Genomic DNA, 20,706 nt, shown 5'->3' on the forward strand with positions numbered 1-20,706 from the left:
GATCAATTATAATTTAATTGGGTGCATCCAGTGTATCCAACTTTTCACAGCAGGGCAGCATCGGCTCTATTTATCAGTCTAACCCCAGAATGTTCGACCTCTCTCTCTTCCTGGCGCTCAGGTGCATCAAGCCCAACGATAAGAAGGCGGCCCACATCTTCACCGAGTCTCTGGTTCGCCACCAGGTGCGCTACCTGGGCCTGATGGAGAATGTCCGCGTGAGGAGGGCCGGCTACGCTTTCCGGCAGCCCTACGAGCCCTGCCTCGAGCGCTACAAGATGCTCTGCAAGCAGACCTGGCCTCACTGGAGAGGGCCGGCCAGGTAATGACACAGTCCTGCCGCTCTGAGTCGCCAGAGCAGCTGGCAAAGCCTGAGTGTGGAAAAAGAATGAGCCACACCGTATTCTCCCTCAGCCGCTACTGTTGAGGTGCCCTTTGGCAAGCCACCCCGGGACTGTGGTCATACTGGGCAGCTCCCACTGTGAATGTGCACTGCAGAGTCGTTTAAGCTCACTTTTATGGGAATACACCAGCTTAAAGCACATTCACAGCATTTAAATTGCATTCCTAGTGCAGTTTTGTTGTTTTAGGGTATAACTCTGTAAAACATCACACACACACACACACACACACACACACACACTGCAAAAACTCAAAATCTTACCAAGATTATTTGTCTTATTTCAAGTCAAAAATGTCTTATTACTAGTCAAAATATCTCATTACACTTAAAATAAGACATGATCACCTCAGAAGTAACTTGTTTTTAGACAATTTTCACTTGTTTCAAGTGAAAATTTGCTTGTTTCATTGGCAAAATTTGTTTCTTGTTTCTAGCAAATTTTCACTTGTTTCAAGTTAATTTTCACCTGAAACAAGTGAAAATTGTCTAAAAACAATTTTCTTCTGAGGTGATCATGTCTTATTTTAAGTGTAATGAGATATTTTAACTAGAAATAAGACATTTTGACTTGAAATAAGACAAATAATCTTGGTAAGATTTTGCATTTTTGCAGTGCGGACACACACACACACACACACAGAGCAGCTGCAGTTACAGTGGAGCTTAATGGGATAAAGAAGTGAGTTCTCCCTCTTCTCTCCTGGGTTTCTATGTGTGTTTCTTTAACGTTGCTGCAGATCAGTGAGACTGCAAAGATGCCTTCGCTCTTTTATTTTTGGTTGGACACTGAAACCTGACAGCTCATTCTTATGTCGGACATTTACTGTTTTTGTTAGCGTGGTTTAGGCTGGAATTGTTTTTTTTTTTTTTTTTACGGCTGACTAAATGAGGTCACAGTTTCAGTATTCAGTTTACAATTACAGTTATAGGAGATGAAAAAAAATATAAATATTTCACTCGGTTTTTGTGTAGATTCGTGGATGTTTTCCTTACAGTGATCACCAGCTGGAGGTCATAGTTCACCTACTCTCCTATAACTGTCTAGGATAAATGTGGGCATTGCCTTATAGCTGCTTGTCGTGTCTCTCGGCGTCCATTTCCCCCGTTTCCAAGCCCGGACGTACGCAGTTCAGTTACATGCAAGCGCGCCCTATGAAACAAGCTGTCTCAGTGTGGAGCGGCGGTCTTGTCGAGTGGGCGAGTGCCAGTCCGTTAGCATTCATCAGAAACGAGGCATTCCGCAACATGTTGAGACATTTCATCATTATCTCCCCCTGCCATCCCGTATCAGCCCGGCTGGCATATTTCATCTGGTGCGCCGACTTCCATCTGATTGCTGCACCAGACATTTGCTATCTTGTAGTCGAGCTCTACCGGAAAGCGCAGGCTCGGTCACGTCATGTACTCCCTCCACATGTTCCCGCAGATACGTCTCTATCTTCTCCCTCTCTCTCTCCGTCCCTCAAACCCTGCCTCATCTATGCCGTTGTCTTCCATCCTCTCTCGTTCTCCACCCGCTCCTCTCTCTAGAGTGTCCATTTCCCTTCCCGCTGCTTCTCTCACGTTGTATTTGACTATATTTGAGTTGCTGAGTGTGAATATGGATGTCTCTTTCTGTCCCGCCTGGCTTTCTGTAGGGAAGGCGTGGAGGTGCTGATGGCAGACCTCCAGGTCCCGGCCGAGGAGCTGTCCTACGGCCGCTCCAAGATCTTCATCAGGAACCCCAGAACGGTATAAAATGCACATTAAAGCATCCCTAGATCCCTCCAATATGTTGTTTTTTTTATTTTCATCCTTGGATTCACTGTTGAATGTCCTCGAATGCATCACATGGTGTGTTTGAATGGCTAACTCTTGAATCCAGAGAGCTGAGGCCCCGTGTTTTCTGAGATAAAGAGGTTTCCAAAGCAGGAAGGGCCCCTACTCCAGCAATTAGCAAGCAACCACCGCTCTGGCAACACATGGTTTCACTTAGCCATCCCGTGTAGCATGGGAAATGAGCATTTCAACTCAACGCTTGTGTGTGTGAGCTCTTAAAGCCTGCAGCGTGGAATGGACTTTGTCCCCAGCCAACAGGAGACCAAACAAAACTTGTAATAACATGATCTCATAGTTGGGGATTTGTTTTTTTTTTGTTTTTTTTTCCATACACATGATTGCTATCTCTATAGGAGCAACTTATCTGCCTTCTGTAACCAGCAGCTGCAAACGTACATGGAGATACAATCCACATAGTCGAGTTTATCTTGGTTCATCCAGATTTCCAACCATCTGTACAATGACTGTCTCTTAGAATGGCTTTAGGGTTAATATGGTGCAGGTTTTAAGTAAAAGACTCATTTCCACAAATCCTCAAGATGACCATCTCTACAGTCTTAAAAATTGTTTAAACATAATTCGCTCAAATAAGCATGTCACCCGATACAGATAACATTTGCCGCCTATATTATCGCCTTAATCCATAATTTCACCGAAACCTGGGCTGATCCTGTTGGCTGTAGTTTCCAATAATAAGCTCAGGCTAAATCTCTCATTGCCGCTGCTTTCCTGCAGCTCTTCTTCCTGGAGGAGAGGAGGAGGCAGTGCCTGCAGGACTTGGCTACGCTCATCCAGAAGATCTACCGTGGCTGGAAGTGCCGCACCCAGTTTCTGCTGCTGAAGAAGAGTCAGGTGGTGGTGGCCGCGTGGTACCGACGATTCGCGGTAAGACCCGCCGCAGAAACGAGATTCAAAAACGAGAGATGGAGTGGACGAAATACTTGGCATAATTGGCAAATACAGGATTCTGTCTGCCCAAAAAACTGAAAATCAAGGCAGTTGACTCTTATTTCTGACATGTCACTCAGGGCTTTTGCTATCTGATATTTTTTTTTTGCCCAGTATGAATACAAATACAGAATCAGAATCAGAATCACTTTTATTGTCATTTTCCCCATGTACCTACATACATCAGGAGCCTGAAATGTCGTTTCACCTCAATCACTTGCAGTGCAAGACAACACATAGAGCCCATTCAATAAAAAAAATTTAAAAAAAAAACGAGGACATAACAAATAGATAGATAGATAGATACTTTATTCATCCCGAAGGAAATTCAGTTTTCAGCAGTATCCACAGAGTACAAGATTAAGTAAATCAAAAATAAAGAATAGTATATCAAAAATAAAGAATAAAAGATGACCCTCGAGATCTAAAGATCTAAGTACCCAATGTGCAAAAAAAAAAACAATGTGCAAAAAACCAATAAAACCAGTAAAAACAACATAGACAACCATTTAAAAAGAGCCCCACTGTGGCATGCAGTTCATATCTATATATCTATACCACTATCTACATTGGTGTATCCCTATCAAAAACCCATACACAATAAATACATTGATTTTTGGATGACGATGAAGTTACATTTTTTTCCCTTTCCATCTCACAGCAACAAAAGAAATACCAGAAGATCAAGAGCGCCACCATCATGGTGCAGTCCTTCACCAGAGGATGGAAGGTGGGAGCCCCTCGTGTGGATTAACTGGGTTTTGACTGACACACGGAACAGAAACGGTGCAGAAATCTGTGCAGAAACAGCATAAAAACATCTGCATGTTGCCTTTTTTTTTTTTTTTCCCCCTCCCACTAGGCTCGCAAGCTCCTGAGAGAACTGAAATACCAGAAGAGATGTGAGGAGGCGGTCACGACCATCGCGGCGTTCTGGCATGGCACTCAGGTAATAACACGGCGAGGTCCAGCGAGGCACCGGCCGCTGGGGAGCTGAACCAGAGATTCTCCGTAACTGTGACGCAGGAATCTTTTTCCACGACAGACAGAAGACAAAAAAAAAATGGATTCAATCTAATTTCTTCATCTAATGCTTTTCATTTCCAGAGCTTCTGGCTAATGACCTAAACGAGTTTAATACAGTATTACAAGCATCGTGCTCCTCCACAAACCTGTGCTCATCGTTTATTGCTGCTGTTTCCTTTTAATTCCGCTGCTTCACACAAACTGCCACTTTTCTTTTTTTTTTTTTTTTTTTGTTTCTGCTTCCCATTCCTCTTCCCCTCTCCTTTCTCTAATCTTTCCCTTTTCTCACATCTCAACGTGTCTTTGCCTAACGCCCGCCCACCACACCCCCGCCGCCACCAGGCTCGGATGGAGCTGAGACGTCTAAAGCAAGAGGCGCGGAATAAACATGCCGTGACAGTAATTTGGGCATACTGGCAGGGAACCAAGGTATTTCCACCCAGCCGGAGTGTGTCGCCGTCACAGCTGTCCTGTCATCCCCGTTCCCCACATCATCCTGTCCCAACCCACCTTGAAACCGCCTGATAGCCCGGGCCCCCCCATCCCTCTGTCATCCGCTGATCTCACTAACGCCCCTTAGTGGTGTTTGCAACTCATAACCCATGTACCTGTAGCCCATTTTTCATTTTATAGGTGTTACGTGTGGGCTTATTTTGAAAGTTTACGCTCTTTGACATCACCTTTTGTTTTTTTTTGTGTGTTTTTTTAACTTTCAGCTGTACAAACCAAACCTGTTTTTCTGGAACTTTCTCTCCTTAAAACACCCAGATTTCCCAACATGGCTCCCTGTTCATCCCAGTGTTTGCTTGGCTTTGTTTTGCCCCACTTTAGGGTTTTATATTTCTCCCTCCTCTTTTACAATGTGCAAAATGCGTTCAGCCATACAGCGCACGCATGGCACATAATAATGTATTCTGTGCAATGTCCCTTTTCGGATTATGTTAAGAACGCTTTCTGTTTTTTAAATACCACCAACACACCAGGGGTCTTTCAGTAATAATCATTGCCATTGCGACCAAATACATGCACATATGGTGGCACTTTTTAAAGCCTCATTGACTCGGCATAATCTCCGGGAACTGTTTGGCAATTACGTGCAGACTTTATCGCCTGCATGCAAACCATTTGCACGTTACAAACTGCCACACCACTCCGTCTCGGACGTTCTCTGTACATTGTTAGATATCTTTGGTCGCTTTTATTCATTGTTTTATCTCAAGGTGTCAAAGCCTCTTTTCGATAAGCATCAGGGAGCTTCTGCTGACTCATCACCGATGACGTTTAAGCCTATTAGTTCTGTGTTGCATGACTGAAGTGCAGAAATGGAGCTTATCGCATCGACAAATCAGCCTGAAGCAATCAGCCGTGAACTTCAGTGCTCCGCTGTTCTTGGCAAACCCACAGGCATTTTATCTGTGCACATCTTTATAAATGCAACACTAATCCAGACTGGCCTCACCGCAGTCTGACAAACACAACCCGTACGCATTAGATGCATCACATAAATGCACACAGTTTAGGTGTCATATGTTTTTGCTCAGCACCATTAGTGCCTTTGGAGCCCTGCGTGTCGCCTCCTTTGAGTTTGGTCAGTGTGTTTGCTTGTTTTTCCTCACACCCACTCAATACCTCTTCTGGGACGCCCTAATTGAATGTAATTGAAATTAACCTCCTCCACAATCACTACCGCTTCCCACCAGGCCCGGAGAGAGCTGCGTCAGCTGAAGGAGGAGGCGAGGAATAAACACGCCGTGTCGGTCATTTGGGCCGGCTGGCAGGGCACCAAGGTATTTGGGAAGCCTGTCGATGTCCCGTTAGCTGCCGCCTCCATCGACCACCCCCGACCCCTACCCCCCCCCACCACCACTAGTGCCATACCCTCTCAGCACATCTATCAATCTGTTCCACCCATTACCACCATTTCATTTATAATGCAAGACAACATACCATAACAACCCCGTTCCCAACACAAACACACACACACACACACTCACTCATCGTTCAGCGCACCATTGCATGACCAAAACAACAAACCCACCTCCCAACAGGCATGTCCTCACAGGCCAGTCTACCACTTTTTTTTTTTTTTTTTTTTTTTATCTTAATGGGGTATGTGAGGAGCAGATGAGGGACGTAGTGACCTTGGACTGGACAGACTCGGGGCGCTTACACTGACCTAAAATCCCACGACCATCTGGGACCTGAGCTCAGTCTAAACGAGTTAGCGCTTCAGCCCCCGCGCTCTGAACCGGCAACACTCCCGCGTTATCGCCGGCTGCTCCGATCGGTGAAGGTGTCGACACGCTGCCCGCTCATTTGTGAACCACAGAGGGTCCAAAGGTGCAGGAGCTGCTGTGCATTCCAGGCAGGTGAACCCGGCCTCAGTGGAACTTTAACCCACATCAGTGCCTCTCACCTGGTGGAGCCTCAGGGTTCACATCAGTCCCCGTCATAAAGTTAAGATCCACACTCAGGAAGACGGAAGAGACATGTAGTTTGATTTTTGCAAAGAGAAAAGTGCTGTTTAAAGTTCTGAAATGTAAACAAAATGTCTTTTTCAGAAATATTTCCACAGCGTCTAAATTAAAAATGCGCATTCAAATGTTGCATAAGTTCAGAGGTTTTCAGAGCTGATTTTTTTTTTTTTTTTTTTTTTTTTTTTTTTTTTTTTTAGACCAAGGTTGTGACTTTAAAATATTTGGAAGATTTCAGTATTTTAATATTTATTGACATTGTTATACATTATTTTTATACACCCCATATTTATTTTTTTGCCTGAGGTTAGAGTTGGCAGTGGGATGTACAAAAAATAAAATAAAAGCACTGTACCTGCATCTTGACATCTACATTTTACAAATTGAAGTTGATTTTTTTTCATCCTCTTCATTTTTGATGAACCTACACACTTGTAGCGCACTCAGGGCCCACTTATGGACCAAGAGCCACCATTTGAGAACCACTGACCTGTGTAACATGACGAATGGCCAATAAATCACCATCGTCGGGTTAAGGACTCTGACTCATGTTCATGGTCCAGCTGTAATGAGAGAAAACCAGAGAAAGCATCGTGTGTCAGTCAGGTCAGGGGGTTGCGATGCGGACGTGACGTATGCACACTGCACTAATGACAGTGTGACTGTTTTTTAACAAGTCGGCCCGGGTCAAACAAAGCCATGTAAAGCCTCGGCGCTCGGTGTAAAAGTAATATAAAAGTGTTGGCCGGCGAGGATGGGGAGGGAGTCGGGGAGCGAGCGTCAGCGTTAAGCCTCTTTGCGACGCAGCCAGTTGAGCTCCAGTCTGTCCAGTCGAGTCTCACAGAGAACGGGGCCGGCACACCCTGGGCCAAGTGGGTCAGTGTAGGCGGCAGGGCAGGGCAGCCACTATCTCTCTCTTACACACACACACACACACACACACACACAGATTCCTTCCAGTGATGCCAGACAGGTCATGTTTTGGGTGTGTGCTTGCATCTTCCTCCTCCAGGTCCCAGCCTGGCCTGCATGCTGCATGACGTCTCTCTTCCTCTGTAGTTTATGGATGTTTGCCTGCTAAGCTATGGAGTGCCTTTTTTCTTCTTTTTTCTTTTTTTCTTTTTTAGATTGAAGTGTTGTCTGGACTTCCATTGCCTGAGTTGTGTGATTTTTTTGCTCTCCTCCCTATAAACTCTAAGCATCACTAAAAACGGCCAAGTCTGTTTTTTTTTTTTTCTCCCAGATGCTCCTCTGATAAACATTTTATATGACCTGCAGTGTCCTGCCTTATATTCATTTTAAAACTCTGTCACTGGAGATTGCAGCAGTGCTTGTCGGTCTCTTGAGTCACACGGGGCTCATGTGTGCAGTGTGTGTGTGTGTGTGTGTTTGATGAGTGTTTGCCTCCAGCAAGACAGAGTATCTCCCTCCTCTTGCTCTCCTCTTTTCTTGCTTCATTTGTCGCTGCTCTCTCTCTCCCCCTGCCTCCCTCTCCCCGACAGGCGCGCAGGGAGCTGAAGCGGCTGAAGGAGGAAGCCAGGCGTAAGCACGCCGTCGCTGTGATTTGGGCCTTCTGGCAGGGACTGAAGGTACCCCCAGCCCCATGGCCCAGCCGCCACCAACCCCAGCACCCGCTCAACACCCCCCCCCCCCCCCCCCCCACAACGCCCCCATATCTGTCCACAGGAAACCAGCCTCAGCTTACGCCACCGACACACCTGATCCTTAATGCATTTGGGTCTCAGCCACATCCTGTGCATTGATCCCGCGGCTGGAGTGTATTAAAATGATGACCCGATTAAGCCTTAATGATATAGTGACGCTGACTCATCACAGATGTATCGATCCTGGTGTGTACGCTGGACAGTATGCCAAAAACGACTGAATATTGCAGTAAAAATACTTGTTCAGTGGTCATATAAATCTTTATTAGAAGTATTTCACGACCAAATGCGATGACTCCTCGCTGCAAATCGGTGTTTTTACATTTTTAAAAAATGGTAGCCAATATAGCATCCTCTAAGTGTTTTTTTACTGATCTCAAAATCCAGCATCAGTCAGGCTCCAGATTAGACGCACTGCAATATAAACCTTTCCTGCAGCTCTCTCTCACCAACAGCGTCTTTCCACCATGAGGCTGTAAAGTGAAATAGCACAAACCCTCGCGTCGTCAGGACAGTGTGTTATTAAACCTTCATTGTGACGGAGCAGGAAACGATTTCTCTCATTTCAAATTACTTCCATTCTGTCTGAGAGTAAAGCGTCAAGCACATCAAGTGTGATCCAGGCTCCCGAGTCAAAGCAGGAGCCTCGTGGAAGTTCGATAACTTTCTTATCCCGGAGTTCAAGGTTGACCGGCTGGCATCGAGCTGCCTGCAAATCAGAGTAAACTCCTGCACCTTCTCAGGGGCGCGCTCCCTTCACACTCGTGCGCCTCTCTGTCAGCTTAGAGAGGATTCAGATCAGTCGAAGCAGCGAGGTGGAGTGTTTCTTTCTTTAAAGTTAAACGTCCACTGGTGATCCTGCAGCTTTAGACAAAGAAACTGATCACTGAATGACAGATGTTTTTTTTTTTTTTCCCCCTCTCTCTTTTTGGTGCCTGAAGCCTGCAGCCCACAGAGTGTTTAAACCAGCTGACCCTGACTGATATGGCAGAGGCCGTCTGTCTCTGTGTCTGATCTGTCTATCTGTGATGTTTGCATCCGCTGCATGCTCAACTGTGCAACTAACCATGGAAAGCCTCTCTTGTTCTGTGTGGCAAGCAATATTTGTCTCACTTGTGTTATTTCTTTGCATTTAGGTGTGTCATCTGTGCATATGTGTGTGTGTGTGTGTCCTATTTTTTTGGTCGTTATCTGTCTGTTACGGTTTTACACCAATGTCCTCATAAACTGGTCATTTATTGCAGCCTTAATCTTTTCATCATGTTAATTGACCACACAGCACATCACAGTGCTCCTGTTTACAATTCAATTTGTGCAATTAAAGTCGGCATGAAGGTCATTTGCCATAACCATCATTGACTTTTCAGCGATTTTAATTTGGAGCAATGTTTTAATTACGTTTGATTACGAGTCCACAGCTCGGAGCTCGGCGTGTCCTTGCCGGTCGCTCTTGTGGTATCATGTTAATTGTTTGTGACTAACCAAGTGTCTTGTCGTACTGTACTGTTTGTTGTGTGTTGCTCTCAGTTCTCTCCGTCAGTTTCCTCCCTCTCTCTTCTCTGCTCCTCATCCAGTTGCCCGGGCACGAGGTTGATTGACAGCTCTTGTTCTTTTCCACTCTAACAGGTCCGGCGTGAATACAGGAAGTTCTTCAGGGCAAACGCCGGCAGAAAGATCTACGACTTCACCATCCAGAGAATTGTAAGAAGGCCTTGAATGTTTCACACTTCACGAGTGAATGCAAAAAAACACCGACAAAAACGGAGCTGCTAGGCGCGCACGAGTGAAAGCAAGCATTTTTCTTCCAACAATATGTTCTCTGTATAATGCAATGTGTTCCCGAAGTGCAGCAAAACCCAGCTGGGCTCTCTTGTCATACAGTATTAATTTTGCGCGTTTGTGTCCAGATGCAGAAATACTTCCTGGGCTTGAAGAAAAACATGCCCTCCATGTCGCCCATAGACAAGAACTGGCCGGCCCGGCCTTACCTCTTCCTGGACGGAGCCCACAGAGAGCTCAGGAGGATCTTCCACCACTGGAGGGTCAGTTATTGAATTATTCTGCCCAGTTTCCCCAGCATTACCGCATTTCACAGTTTCTGTTGTGCTGCTATTTGTAGTAATGGCAGGCTGGCTGGTGTGTGTATGTGTATTTGTGTGTATGTTCAGTGCAAGAAGTACAGGAGCCAGTTCACCGAGGAGAAGAAGGCGGTTTATGAGGAGAAGCTGGAGGCCAGTGAGATCTTCAAGGATAAGAAGGCGCTCTACCCCAGCAGGTAGTGGAAATGCACATGAACAGAGTGCTGTTTATCTAGCTGTCAGAGATATATAAATACACTACTCACAAAAAGTTAGGGATGTTCGGCTTTCGGGTGAAATTTCAGGATGAACCTAAAATGCATTCTAACCTTTCCAGGTGAACTTAATGTGACCTTCTGTAAACTTTTGAATGCACATGTCCAACTGTTCAGTGCACAAGTTGCTGTTCTCTAACAAGGAGTTTAACGGCAAAATTCACATCAGGTGTTTGATGCTCCAGCTCATCGAGGTCGTATCATTAGGGAACGGCTGCTGGAGACTGGGGTACCTCAGATGGAGTGGCCTGCACTTTCTCCAGACCTGAATCCCATAGAAAACCTATGGGATCAGCTGAGTCGCCGTGTAGAGGCTTGGAGCTCTGTACCCCAGAACCTCAATGTCCTGAGGGCCGCCCTTCAAGAAGAGTGGGATGCCATGCCTCAGCAGACAATAAGTCGACTTGTGAACAGCATGAGACGTCGTCGTCAAGCTGTAATTGATGCTCAAGGGCACATGACAAGTTATTGACACTGACATTTTTTGTTGTGGTATATCCACCACTGTTGTTGGCTTTTGTTTCAAGAAATTGTTTGAGATGAGGAAATCACCAGTGCATGCTTCTACTTAAATGCCCTACTTTCATGATATAATATCACTGTAGCGTGAACTTTTTACATTTTCCATAAATTTCACCCAAAAGCCAAATATCCCTAACTTTTTGTGAGTAGTGTAGATGAAATGGACGGATTAACTCTCTTTTTGATGAGAGGATTGGTCTCTAATTGTACATTAAATCGCAAAGCCTCATATAGCAAAGTGCCTGTTGTGGTGCGATGTCCTGTGAATCACTTCCTGTGTGTGTGTGTGTAACGCCTTGATTGTGCCTTTGGTCTCAGCGTGAGCCAGCCGTTCAAAGGAGACTACCTGGAGATCAGCAAGAACCCCAAGTACCAGAAGCTGCACAGCGCCGTGGACGAGAAGGTTCTGCTGGCCGACGTGGTCAACAAAATCAACCGGGCCAACGGCAAGGTACCCGAGATCACGCGCCGGCCATAAAATATTCACCAGCCATGTTGTGTGTGCGAAGTCAAAGTCCAAAAATATCAGTGTAAACGTTTGGGACCATACCTTTTTTTTTTTTTGGAGTTCTGCCTCACTTGTCAAGCCTAGTCAAGAACACTAAGACTATCTGAGCTATTTCAACCAGCTCTCAGCTTTTTTTTTTTTTTTTTTTATTTTGACCCAGGTCTGCAGCAAACAGATGCTTTCTGACACCTTTACAACTCCTACATTTTTTTTTTTTTTTCCCGGAGATGCCAGACGTGTCTGAACGGGAGTTTTTATTAGAAGTTATCATGCTATACTCTCAGCCCTGTCCCACTTACAAGATCAAAGAAGCTCTTCACGCACCAGGAAAAAAAAAAAAAACACTTTTCTGTCTGTGCGTCTGCCTTTGTTGTACTGACATGCGGTGCGATAATAGCATAAAATCAAGGAGGTGAAGACAGTGTGTGCTGTGTTTCTCAGGGCGCCGCTCGTATCTTCCTGCTGACCAAGAACAGCTTCGTCCTGGCTGACCAGAAGACGGGCCAGGTGAAGGCCAGCGTCCCCCTGCCCGACCTCACCAGCGTCTCAGTCAGCACCCAGAGCGACGGCTTCTTCGCTCTCAAACTCAAAGAGGTGAGGGAGCCCCGCACGGCCAGAGCTGTTATGTCTAGTGTCAGCGGAGCCACGGCCATTAGAGGGTAATGTACCGATACGGCGCTGGCTGGTCCATTTAGGTATTTAAACGCCATTAAATGGTAGTTGCTAAGTAGGCGGGTGTGCATTTAATTGTTGGGTTGATTATACAGCTTCTAGGATGCGAATGTCTTCATCAGCCTGAATCACAAAGCGGAGCTCCAACAGAGAAAAGTGCCCCTGCTAATTGAAGTTAACTGATACAATTTGCCCAGAACTGCGGTGTGTGTATGCATGGACGCTGATTGGAAAACTTCAACCGCAGGACGCGATGCATCGAAACTTCAAAGTAAAATCCAAAACAGAAGTGAGGCACCTAACCTTGGAGTTATTTTCTGTATTTGTCTCAACACTGCTGCCCCCCGACCTTAAGAGACAAGCGGCAGGTCCTGAGTCTGTTCATTTCAATGAGACAGGATGTACCTGAGTACAGATTATGACTGATTCTTATGTCTTATAGTTATAGAAGAAGTACTTGGACAGGTTTTTTGTATCTTTTGAAACTACATTGATAGTTTTCAGGTGGAAGAAATCTGGAGAAAGAGTTTGTTTGAGACTTGGCTCTGTGTCAGCTCGCCGCTCTCTGCTGGCGCTCCGTTGCTAGGCAGAAAAAAAGCCGGCCGCCCCCACTTAGCAGACAGGAGGTGTATTCCATTTTCTTCCTGCTGGCGCCAAACAGAATGAATCATCTTCTGTTAGCTGTCCAGTGTGTTTGTCCAAAACTCCCAAACAGCAGTGAGCAATGTTCTGTGGGACCCACCAACAATACATTTTTTCACTTCTCTCGTCTCTTTGCTATAAAACACGTTGGTAAAAAAACGAGCAAGTGTGTGTGATTTACTTAATTCTGGGTACTGAAGTTCATTCATTCATTCTTATGTAGTTTGTTCATTCCATGCTAAACAAAGAAAATGCATGCTTATACAAACACCCACACTCGAGTTGAAATATATCACGAGCAAAACAAACATTGTTCGTTGATTGATTCTACATTCTATTTTATTGTTTTTCATATTGTTTTTATATTTTACTCAATATCTTATTCTTGAGTTATTTATTCATTTATTTATTTTTTATTGCTGTCTTTATTGTTTTAAATTGTTTTCACATTGTTTTTATATTTTATTCAGTATCTTATTCTTGGGTTTTTTGTTTTGCTGTGTTTTTATTGTTTTAAATCTTTTTATTCACTCTCTTGTATGATCACTCTTATTTCTTGATCTTTTGTTTTTTTTTTTTTTAATTAACCATATTTTATGTGTGCATCAATCTCCTTGTCCTTTCACTTCTTATTTTATGCTCATTTGTCAATCAAGATGTAAAGCACCTTGAATATCATGCATGTGTTTGAAAGGTGCCATATAAATAAAATTTGATTGATTGATTGATTGTTCATAACACAAATGTACAAAATTGCTTGATGCAGCTTCACTGATTGTGTTATCTTAACATTAGGGGTCTGCCTCAGCTGCCAAAGGAGACTTTTTGCTCAGCAGCGAGCATCTGATAGAGATCATCACCAAACTCCACCGCACCGGCGGCACCTCTGCAGACAGGGAGCAGCTCAACATCGACATCTCCGATGAGTAAGACAGCACTCTGCCTCATTTGGCCTCCTCTGGCCTCATCTAACCTCTGTTTTCTTTTCCATCAAATTGTTATGCTCATCTTTGCATGGCTCTGTCTTTCATGGGTTTTCTTAATGTGAAAAGGGTGTATGCATCCACCCAAGGCTTCAAAACGTGGTAGAGCATGAATAATTACACCTTACCTTGTTATTTCATTCTGGTCTCAGATGTGATGTCTAGCCGCGGTGTTTAAAGATGCTGCTCATGTTTCTGTGCGGCAGGTTCCTGGTGCAGTTCAAGCAGGACAAGGTGTGCGTGAAATTCATCCAGGGAGGCCCCAAGAACGGCAACAGCGTGTCCTGCAAGCGCAAGAACAACCGCCTACTGGAGGTGTCGGTGCCCACAACAGCGTAAAAAACAAAAAAAAAACAAACAAACAAAAAAAAAAACGCAGCCACCCACTTCTCCACTTACTCTCCAGCGCCATTACTGAGTGTGCAGACTGGGGACAGTTAACCACCAAACCACCACCCGGCCCCGAACTCTGCTCTCAAGCACCTACACCCCGAGTCCCCCACCCTGAACCCCAAAATGACTGTGCAATTATTCAACTTATTTTGTTGTTGTTGGGTTTTTTGTTGTTGTTGTTGTTGTTGTTGTTGTTGTTGTTTCCTTCGGTCTCTTTTGATCAGATTTACTGCGACATCGCCGTAGCGGCAACAACGCGCCGCCGCTTTTTTGGTAGAGAGAGCCCCCATTGGGTTGCATGCCACAGAGGTTTGATGTTTTACTCATGTCGTCTTGTAAAACTGGGGTGAAGAGATGAGGGAAAAACAAAAAAAAAAAAAAAAAAAAAAAAAAAAAAAATTATTTTCTTGTTGGTGGAGCACAAGAGATCTCTGTTTACCAGTGATGATGATGTTAATGATGATGATGATGATGATTGTCGATGCCTGTATGTTGAATCAATCTTCAGAGGTGTGTCAGGGTGGAGAAGTGAGAGATGAGCCGCAGCCTCATCCGGCTTTGGGTCATCCATTCTTGATGAGCCTCTGACCGAGAAGACTCCCAAGAATTATGATGAACAGAGAGGTTTTGCGCCGGGCAGATTTATTATTCTCTGAGAAACAAAACAAAACTGAATGACTGCACTTGTTTTCACTTGGGTGTGATCAAACAAAAAAAAAAAAAAAAAGAGGATGTTCTAAAAAAATGGATTTGATTGTATGTTTTATTACTCTCTATATATTGTGTTTTTGTTTCTGGCGCCCACTAATTTAACGGAACGCACAGTGGGCTGTTCAGCAGACGCGCCAATGCTTGTCAAATGTAATTTGCCAAGTGATTGTAAAACCACTTTTGTATCCACAGTTCCTACGTGCCATTCAGAAGGCCCCCGTGTTCTTTCGGGGCCCCACGACGTGTCACATGTGTCGGTGTACAGTCAGACATGTGCTGTAACCAGGAACCATAGAGATGATTGACCCCAGTCGGTTACTGTAATTGTTCATGCCAAAACAATTTAGATACAGTTGTTTTTTGCTTTGTTTTGTTTTGTTTTTTTTCCTTGGACGGCACTGCACCATGTGATCAATTTCCATTCCTTCAAGCACACAGCGGCTCTCGACCGTTTGACCATTTTCCGAGCTTTATTTCGTGTAATGCATGTATGGAGTTTTTTTTTTTTTTGTAAACTGTATCTTTGCCATCCAACGTTTTACAATGGCGATCCATATCTTTAACATATGGGTGTGTGTCGTGTATGAATCAAAGAAGACCCTCCCGCCCTCGCGTTTTTTTGGGAGGCGTAATTGAGGCTCGCCCAAGAATCGAAGGGGACTGGAAGGTTCGCCGGCCTTCCACGACGACGTCCCCTCCAAAGCTTTGGGTTTTCTCTGGTGCAAAGAGAGCCCGTTTATCAAAAAAATTCTCGTGAGCACAGGGGGAAATAAGCTTGTCTCAAAGTTTTGCTTTTCCGGTAGAGAGTGGGGAACCTAGACACGGTTTGTCAGGAGAGTGGAGGCATGCTCTCCCAAAGCACTGTACCATAAGCTGTACATAGGCTCCAAAGCTGTAGCCCTGGCATCGACAGAGCGTTCGTAGTATCCTAGTTCTTATTGCCGTGTTGCTGAAATATCTATGTTTTTTTTTTGCCATTGCGACTTGGGTTGTTATTACTCGTAGTGCTTGAGCCACTCTGGGCTAATAATAACTGCAGTGTATTTCCCAGGAGGAGGTAAAAGCCCAAACTTTTGAGTGCAACATGGCCATTTATTCTTGAGATGTTTTGCAGGAGAAACTGACCAGCCACAGCTTTTACTGTCTGGTATGACTTTGGTATACACATATTTACACACACACGCCGGTGATGACGATGATCAGAGAAGCAACTGAGTGCTATATTTTGAAGTATATTTAATACGCTATTCTTTATCCGGATGTTTTTCTTAGAGGGTTTTGTACCGTTGATTTCTTAAGCCAAGCGATCGTCTCTCTGGTGATCCGCGAGGAGGGAATAGCACAGCCGGACGTGGTCCAGTCACGTCTCTCGCATTCTACAGGGGTACCTTGATTTTTAAAAGTTTTTCTTAATGTGTTTTTGTAATGCCACAGAAGACACAGGGGGAACTTGAGAGATCGGTTGTTCCTGTTCCTCGCAGGGGGAAAGGTTGAGCTCAGTGCCAGTCTTGTTTATTTGTTCCTTGGCTGTGCACAGCTTGAGATTTCAGTGCAGTCTTCGCTAAGGTTACATCTTCCTCCTCCCCCCGCTCTCTTCTCTGTGTAGTGTTTGAAGTAAACGATGGATAGAATTGCAAATTTGATGTATGCATTCTTGTTGTGTGCCTAATGTTACCTGTGCTGAGAGACAAGAACATGGAAATGTTTCAATAGAACTCAATGTAACATTTACAAGTAATCTTTTTTAAATTAAATAAAAAGCAGTAATAAATAACGTCGGCTGTCTGGGATTTTATTTTATTTTATTTTATTTTATTTTTGCCAATGTTACCATTATCTAGAGATTATCTAGACCTTAGGGATGGTCTTATATATGACTACACTGCAAAAACTCAAAATCTTACCAAGATTATTTGTCTTATTTCAAGTCAAAAATGCCTTATTTCTAGTCAAAATATCTCATTACACTTAAAATAAGACATGATCACCTCAGAAATAACTTGTTTTTAGACAATTTTCTCTTGTTTCAAGTGAAAATTTGCTTGAAACAAGTAACAATTTCATTGGCAAAATTTGCCAGTGGAAAAAGTGAAAATTCACTTGAAATAAGTGAAGATTAGCTTGAAACAAGAAACAAATTTTGCCAATGAAACAAGCAAATTTTCACTTGTTTCAAGTAAATTTTCACTTGAAACAAGAGACAATTGTCTAAAAACAAGTTACTTCTGAGGTGATCATGTCTTATTCTAAGTGTAATGAGATATTTTGACTAGAAATAAGACATTTTTGACTTGAAATAAGACAAATAATCTTGGTAAGATTTTGAGTTTTTGCAGTGTAGACTATCAGTATAGGCCAACATCTTTTATTTTTCTAGTAACGTGTCACTTAATACAATAAAATTTAGCAACAGAGTGAAACTGGCTGTACAAAAAGCTTTGCCTGTTTTGCATCTGTGTTTGTATTACCATTCTTATTAAAATGCATGGTGATATCAGATATTGATACTGGCCTCCAGGACATATTTTTCCATCCCTACTTAATATGGATGACATGAGATGGTTTTTGTTAAAGCTCATTATAAGGCAGAGTAGGGATATATATACAAAATGTCCTAAATATATAATAAATAGGAGGGATGCACCATTAGTCATGCACATCCTCCGTTTATTCAAAGTTCTCTTCACGTGTCACCCGCAGTGCTCAGGCAACTGTAAGTAAAATCAGAACATCAGATTAAATCCCACATTCCTGGGACGGCCTGGCTTGCTATTTATCAGCGGTATCAACAGGGGGTTGGCTGGGACTGGGAGAGGCCTGGAAGGGGTGTGGGGGGGTGAACAGCCCGGCCTTGTAGTGTAACAGCTGGCCAGATGTTTTCCATCACATCTGGGGAGAGCTGTCCGGGGTTAAATTCCGCGGCTTGGGGAGCGCTGCCGGCAGCAGGTCTCCGGGGAGCAGCCCTCGACAGATTGTGCACAGAGTGGTAAAAATAGCGCACCATTTTGGGCTGCCCCGTACCCAGTTCCCACCGCTCGACAGGCTGGGAAAGGAAGGAGGAGTCCCGGCCTCCCTGTGGAGCTTGAGCCCTCAGTGGGAGTGTCAAGGATCTCTACAAAGCACAATCCCAGCTCCTGCAAAGCCTGTGGTATTCAGAATCACTGACGCAGATCTGCACCAAAACCAGCACTGCGTCCACGGGGGAACGGTGGTTCCTGAAGTAGGGTCTGGGGACAACCAGGGGTCCTTGGACGGGGGCCCCAGGGGAGAAGAACAAGAATAAGAACAGTTGAATTTCTCTCACTTGTATAATTCTGCACCACAAACAAGTATCCTCACTGGGCTTCTTAGGATGAAAGTCACATAGAAGCGGTGAGGATTGCTTTGTTGACTTGATTAATTTCATATTTGCTGGAAAACAAAGCAGACGACGGTGTTTCTTTGTGTGGGGCCACAGTGATCCGACAGTGCACACACACAGTTGTTATAGTGTCATTTTGAAAGGGCAAGGTAGTTGCCTCACCAAAAGAGGGAAGGGGAATTGGAGGAGTGTGTGTGGGTGGGTGTGAGTGTGTGTGTTTGGGGGGGGGGGGGGGGGGGGGGGGGGGGGGGGGGTGATAATGCTGTGGCCGACATTGAGAAGTCTTTGGTGACATCTAGTGGACATTATAAGGCAGTATATGTCTTCTTCCTCCTACAAGCCCATTTGGCAGAGTCCAGTAAAGCTCAGTCTGCACCAGGAGCAGCTCGTCCTCGTCTGTTGACTCACAGTTTAATCAGCAGCTGCTGTCCACACCGGCTCCGAGTCTGTTTTTTCCTACCTTCATATAAATGTGACTCATAAAACCCCACTGCATAGGCTTTTAAAACATTTAAACAGTATATTTTAGCCCAGGTGATACATGAAAATGATGCACACCTTTACATAACAGCATGAAACTTGGTACGCTTGTAAGGTTTGGGGCCCTGAACATTTTCAGAGATGGAGCCGTCGTAAAAAAAAATGCCTCGTGGCAGCCGTGACTAGACTTACATAACATAATCTCATGTCTGTTGCATGCATGTTGAGTTTTACAAGCTTAATCCTCCTGTTCATTAAGCCTGACAATACAGTGACTGTAAAGAGCAGAACAATATTCAATATGACCTGAATAATTTAGCTTAGAAACAGTGTGGCAAACACAAAAAAATGACTTCAAATGGTCCACAATGGTCTCCAATTGCTTTGAGCCATTTTGTTTGTCTCACATAATGTGGTTTCCCTCTCATGTCACTGAATACCCCATCAGCTATTCACCTGAATAGCTGATGATGTTGTATGTGGTATCAATGTAATCCTTCAAAACACAACAATAGACATCATCTATTCCGTGTTACAACATTTGGTTAAGGGGATATGATGCAAAATACATAATTTGGTTATGTAATGTAATGCGCAAGTCCCCAAAATGTAAAAGTGCATCACGTTTCCTGCTTTAATGAAAGAGTGAACATATCACCTTACATTTGACACGTACCACCTGGACTATTTGCATATTTTTCTGTTAACTTCCGAAAAGCCATGAACTGATGACAGTGAATGGGAGATTTTAAAGTCAAATTCAAGTTCATGTGTTCTTGCAGTTCTCTCCTAATACACTCATCTCCGGTTATGCCACAAATGTCCTTCTGCCATTGAGAACAATAATCATTTGTCATCACTGTCACGAAGAAATGATTTTGCTGTTTTCTATTTTATAAATCAACAATCAAAGCTGTTTTTCCAAATGCTCTGGCAACTCTGGATATCGAGTTATCGTGTCAAATAGTCGTCTTATCCAAAGTCTGTCTCTTTCACCCCCCATAAGGGACGGATTTGGATAACTATCAGCTACAAGTGATTATGGGCTTTACTGCTCATAATGCCCAACAAATATTCCCTCTCTCCTTATTTTCTATCCTCTCCTTCACACACTCGCAGCTACAGGCCTCTAATTCATTCAGATTTAATGAGAGCATAATCATTTTATTGCACTGCTAAAATGTAGATCGGCCACTTGACCTACAGAGCTGCCAGTGGAGATGGCATAAATGTGATGGAAATGTGTTGGATCTGATTCAGAGGACAGCTCCGAGTCAGCCAGGGCAGCCGCAGCCGACGCAGCTTTTGCTCTGCTCGCTAAGTTGTGGCAAAAATTGAATTGATGGTGTACGGGATTCTGCATGTAGCACATGGATGAGCAAACACAGGGTGCAGCACCCCTGACCTGACCTGATCAGTAACACTGAGAAAATGTGAGATGCATCATTCCTGAAAGTTCTGGCGAAATCCAAAGTTTAAAAAATATTGGCGTGCCTCCTCAGGCTATAACGCACATTATTCCTCAAAGTTTTGCCAAAATCCGATCACGGGTGTTAGAGAAATCACTCTACAGCCAAATAGAAAATGGACAAAACACATTGATTTCCTTTGTTAACCAGCTAATGAACATCTAGCACATCTCAAAACACTGTCTGGAAGAAAATAACCTGCAAAAACTGCAGCTTTAAACGTCTTTCAGTCACATGTTTAGTCTCAAAAATTTGTCTTGTCCTGCAGTTGTTTCCAAT

General features: G+C 44.1%; 1 protein-coding gene across 4 annotated transcripts in view; it reads left to right on the forward strand.

Annotated features, from left to right (window-relative positions):
• Window positions 1-15,135, forward strand: part of myo1b (myosin IB) — an 85,748-nt gene extending 70,613 nt beyond the window's left edge. The window contains exons 18-32 of one of the 4 annotated variants that reach the window (XM_030081156.1): window positions 122-322; window positions 2,041-2,134; window positions 2,957-3,106; window positions 3,831-3,899; window positions 4,032-4,118; window positions 4,538-4,624; window positions 5,896-5,982; window positions 8,172-8,258; window positions 9,960-10,034; window positions 10,241-10,375; window positions 10,502-10,608; window positions 11,527-11,659; window positions 12,158-12,310; window positions 13,826-13,956; window positions 14,220-15,135. In XM_030081156.1, the coding sequence (XP_029937016.1) occupies window positions 122-322; window positions 2,041-2,134; window positions 2,957-3,106; window positions 3,831-3,899; window positions 4,032-4,118; window positions 4,538-4,624; window positions 5,896-5,982; window positions 8,172-8,258; window positions 9,960-10,034; window positions 10,241-10,375; window positions 10,502-10,608; window positions 11,527-11,659; window positions 12,158-12,310; window positions 13,826-13,956; window positions 14,220-14,352 (1,729 nt within the window). In that variant the 3' untranslated portion in view covers window positions 14,353-15,135. The remainder of the gene's footprint in view (window positions 1-121; window positions 323-2,040; window positions 2,135-2,956; window positions 3,107-3,830; window positions 3,900-4,031; window positions 4,119-4,537; window positions 4,625-5,895; window positions 5,983-8,171; window positions 8,259-9,959; window positions 10,035-10,240; window positions 10,376-10,501; window positions 10,609-11,526; window positions 11,660-12,157; window positions 12,311-13,825; window positions 13,957-14,219) is intronic. The other 3 variants (XM_030081157.1, XM_030081159.1, XM_030081160.1) reach the window with 3 other exon arrangements.
• Window positions 15,136-20,706: the final 5,571 nt, after the last annotated feature.

The sequence above is a fragment of the Myripristis murdjan genome, chromosome 21 (assembly GCF_902150065.1).
Source record: "Myripristis murdjan chromosome 21, fMyrMur1.1, whole genome shotgun sequence".
Lineage (NCBI taxonomy): Eukaryota > Metazoa > Chordata > Actinopteri > Holocentriformes > Holocentridae > Myripristis > Myripristis murdjan.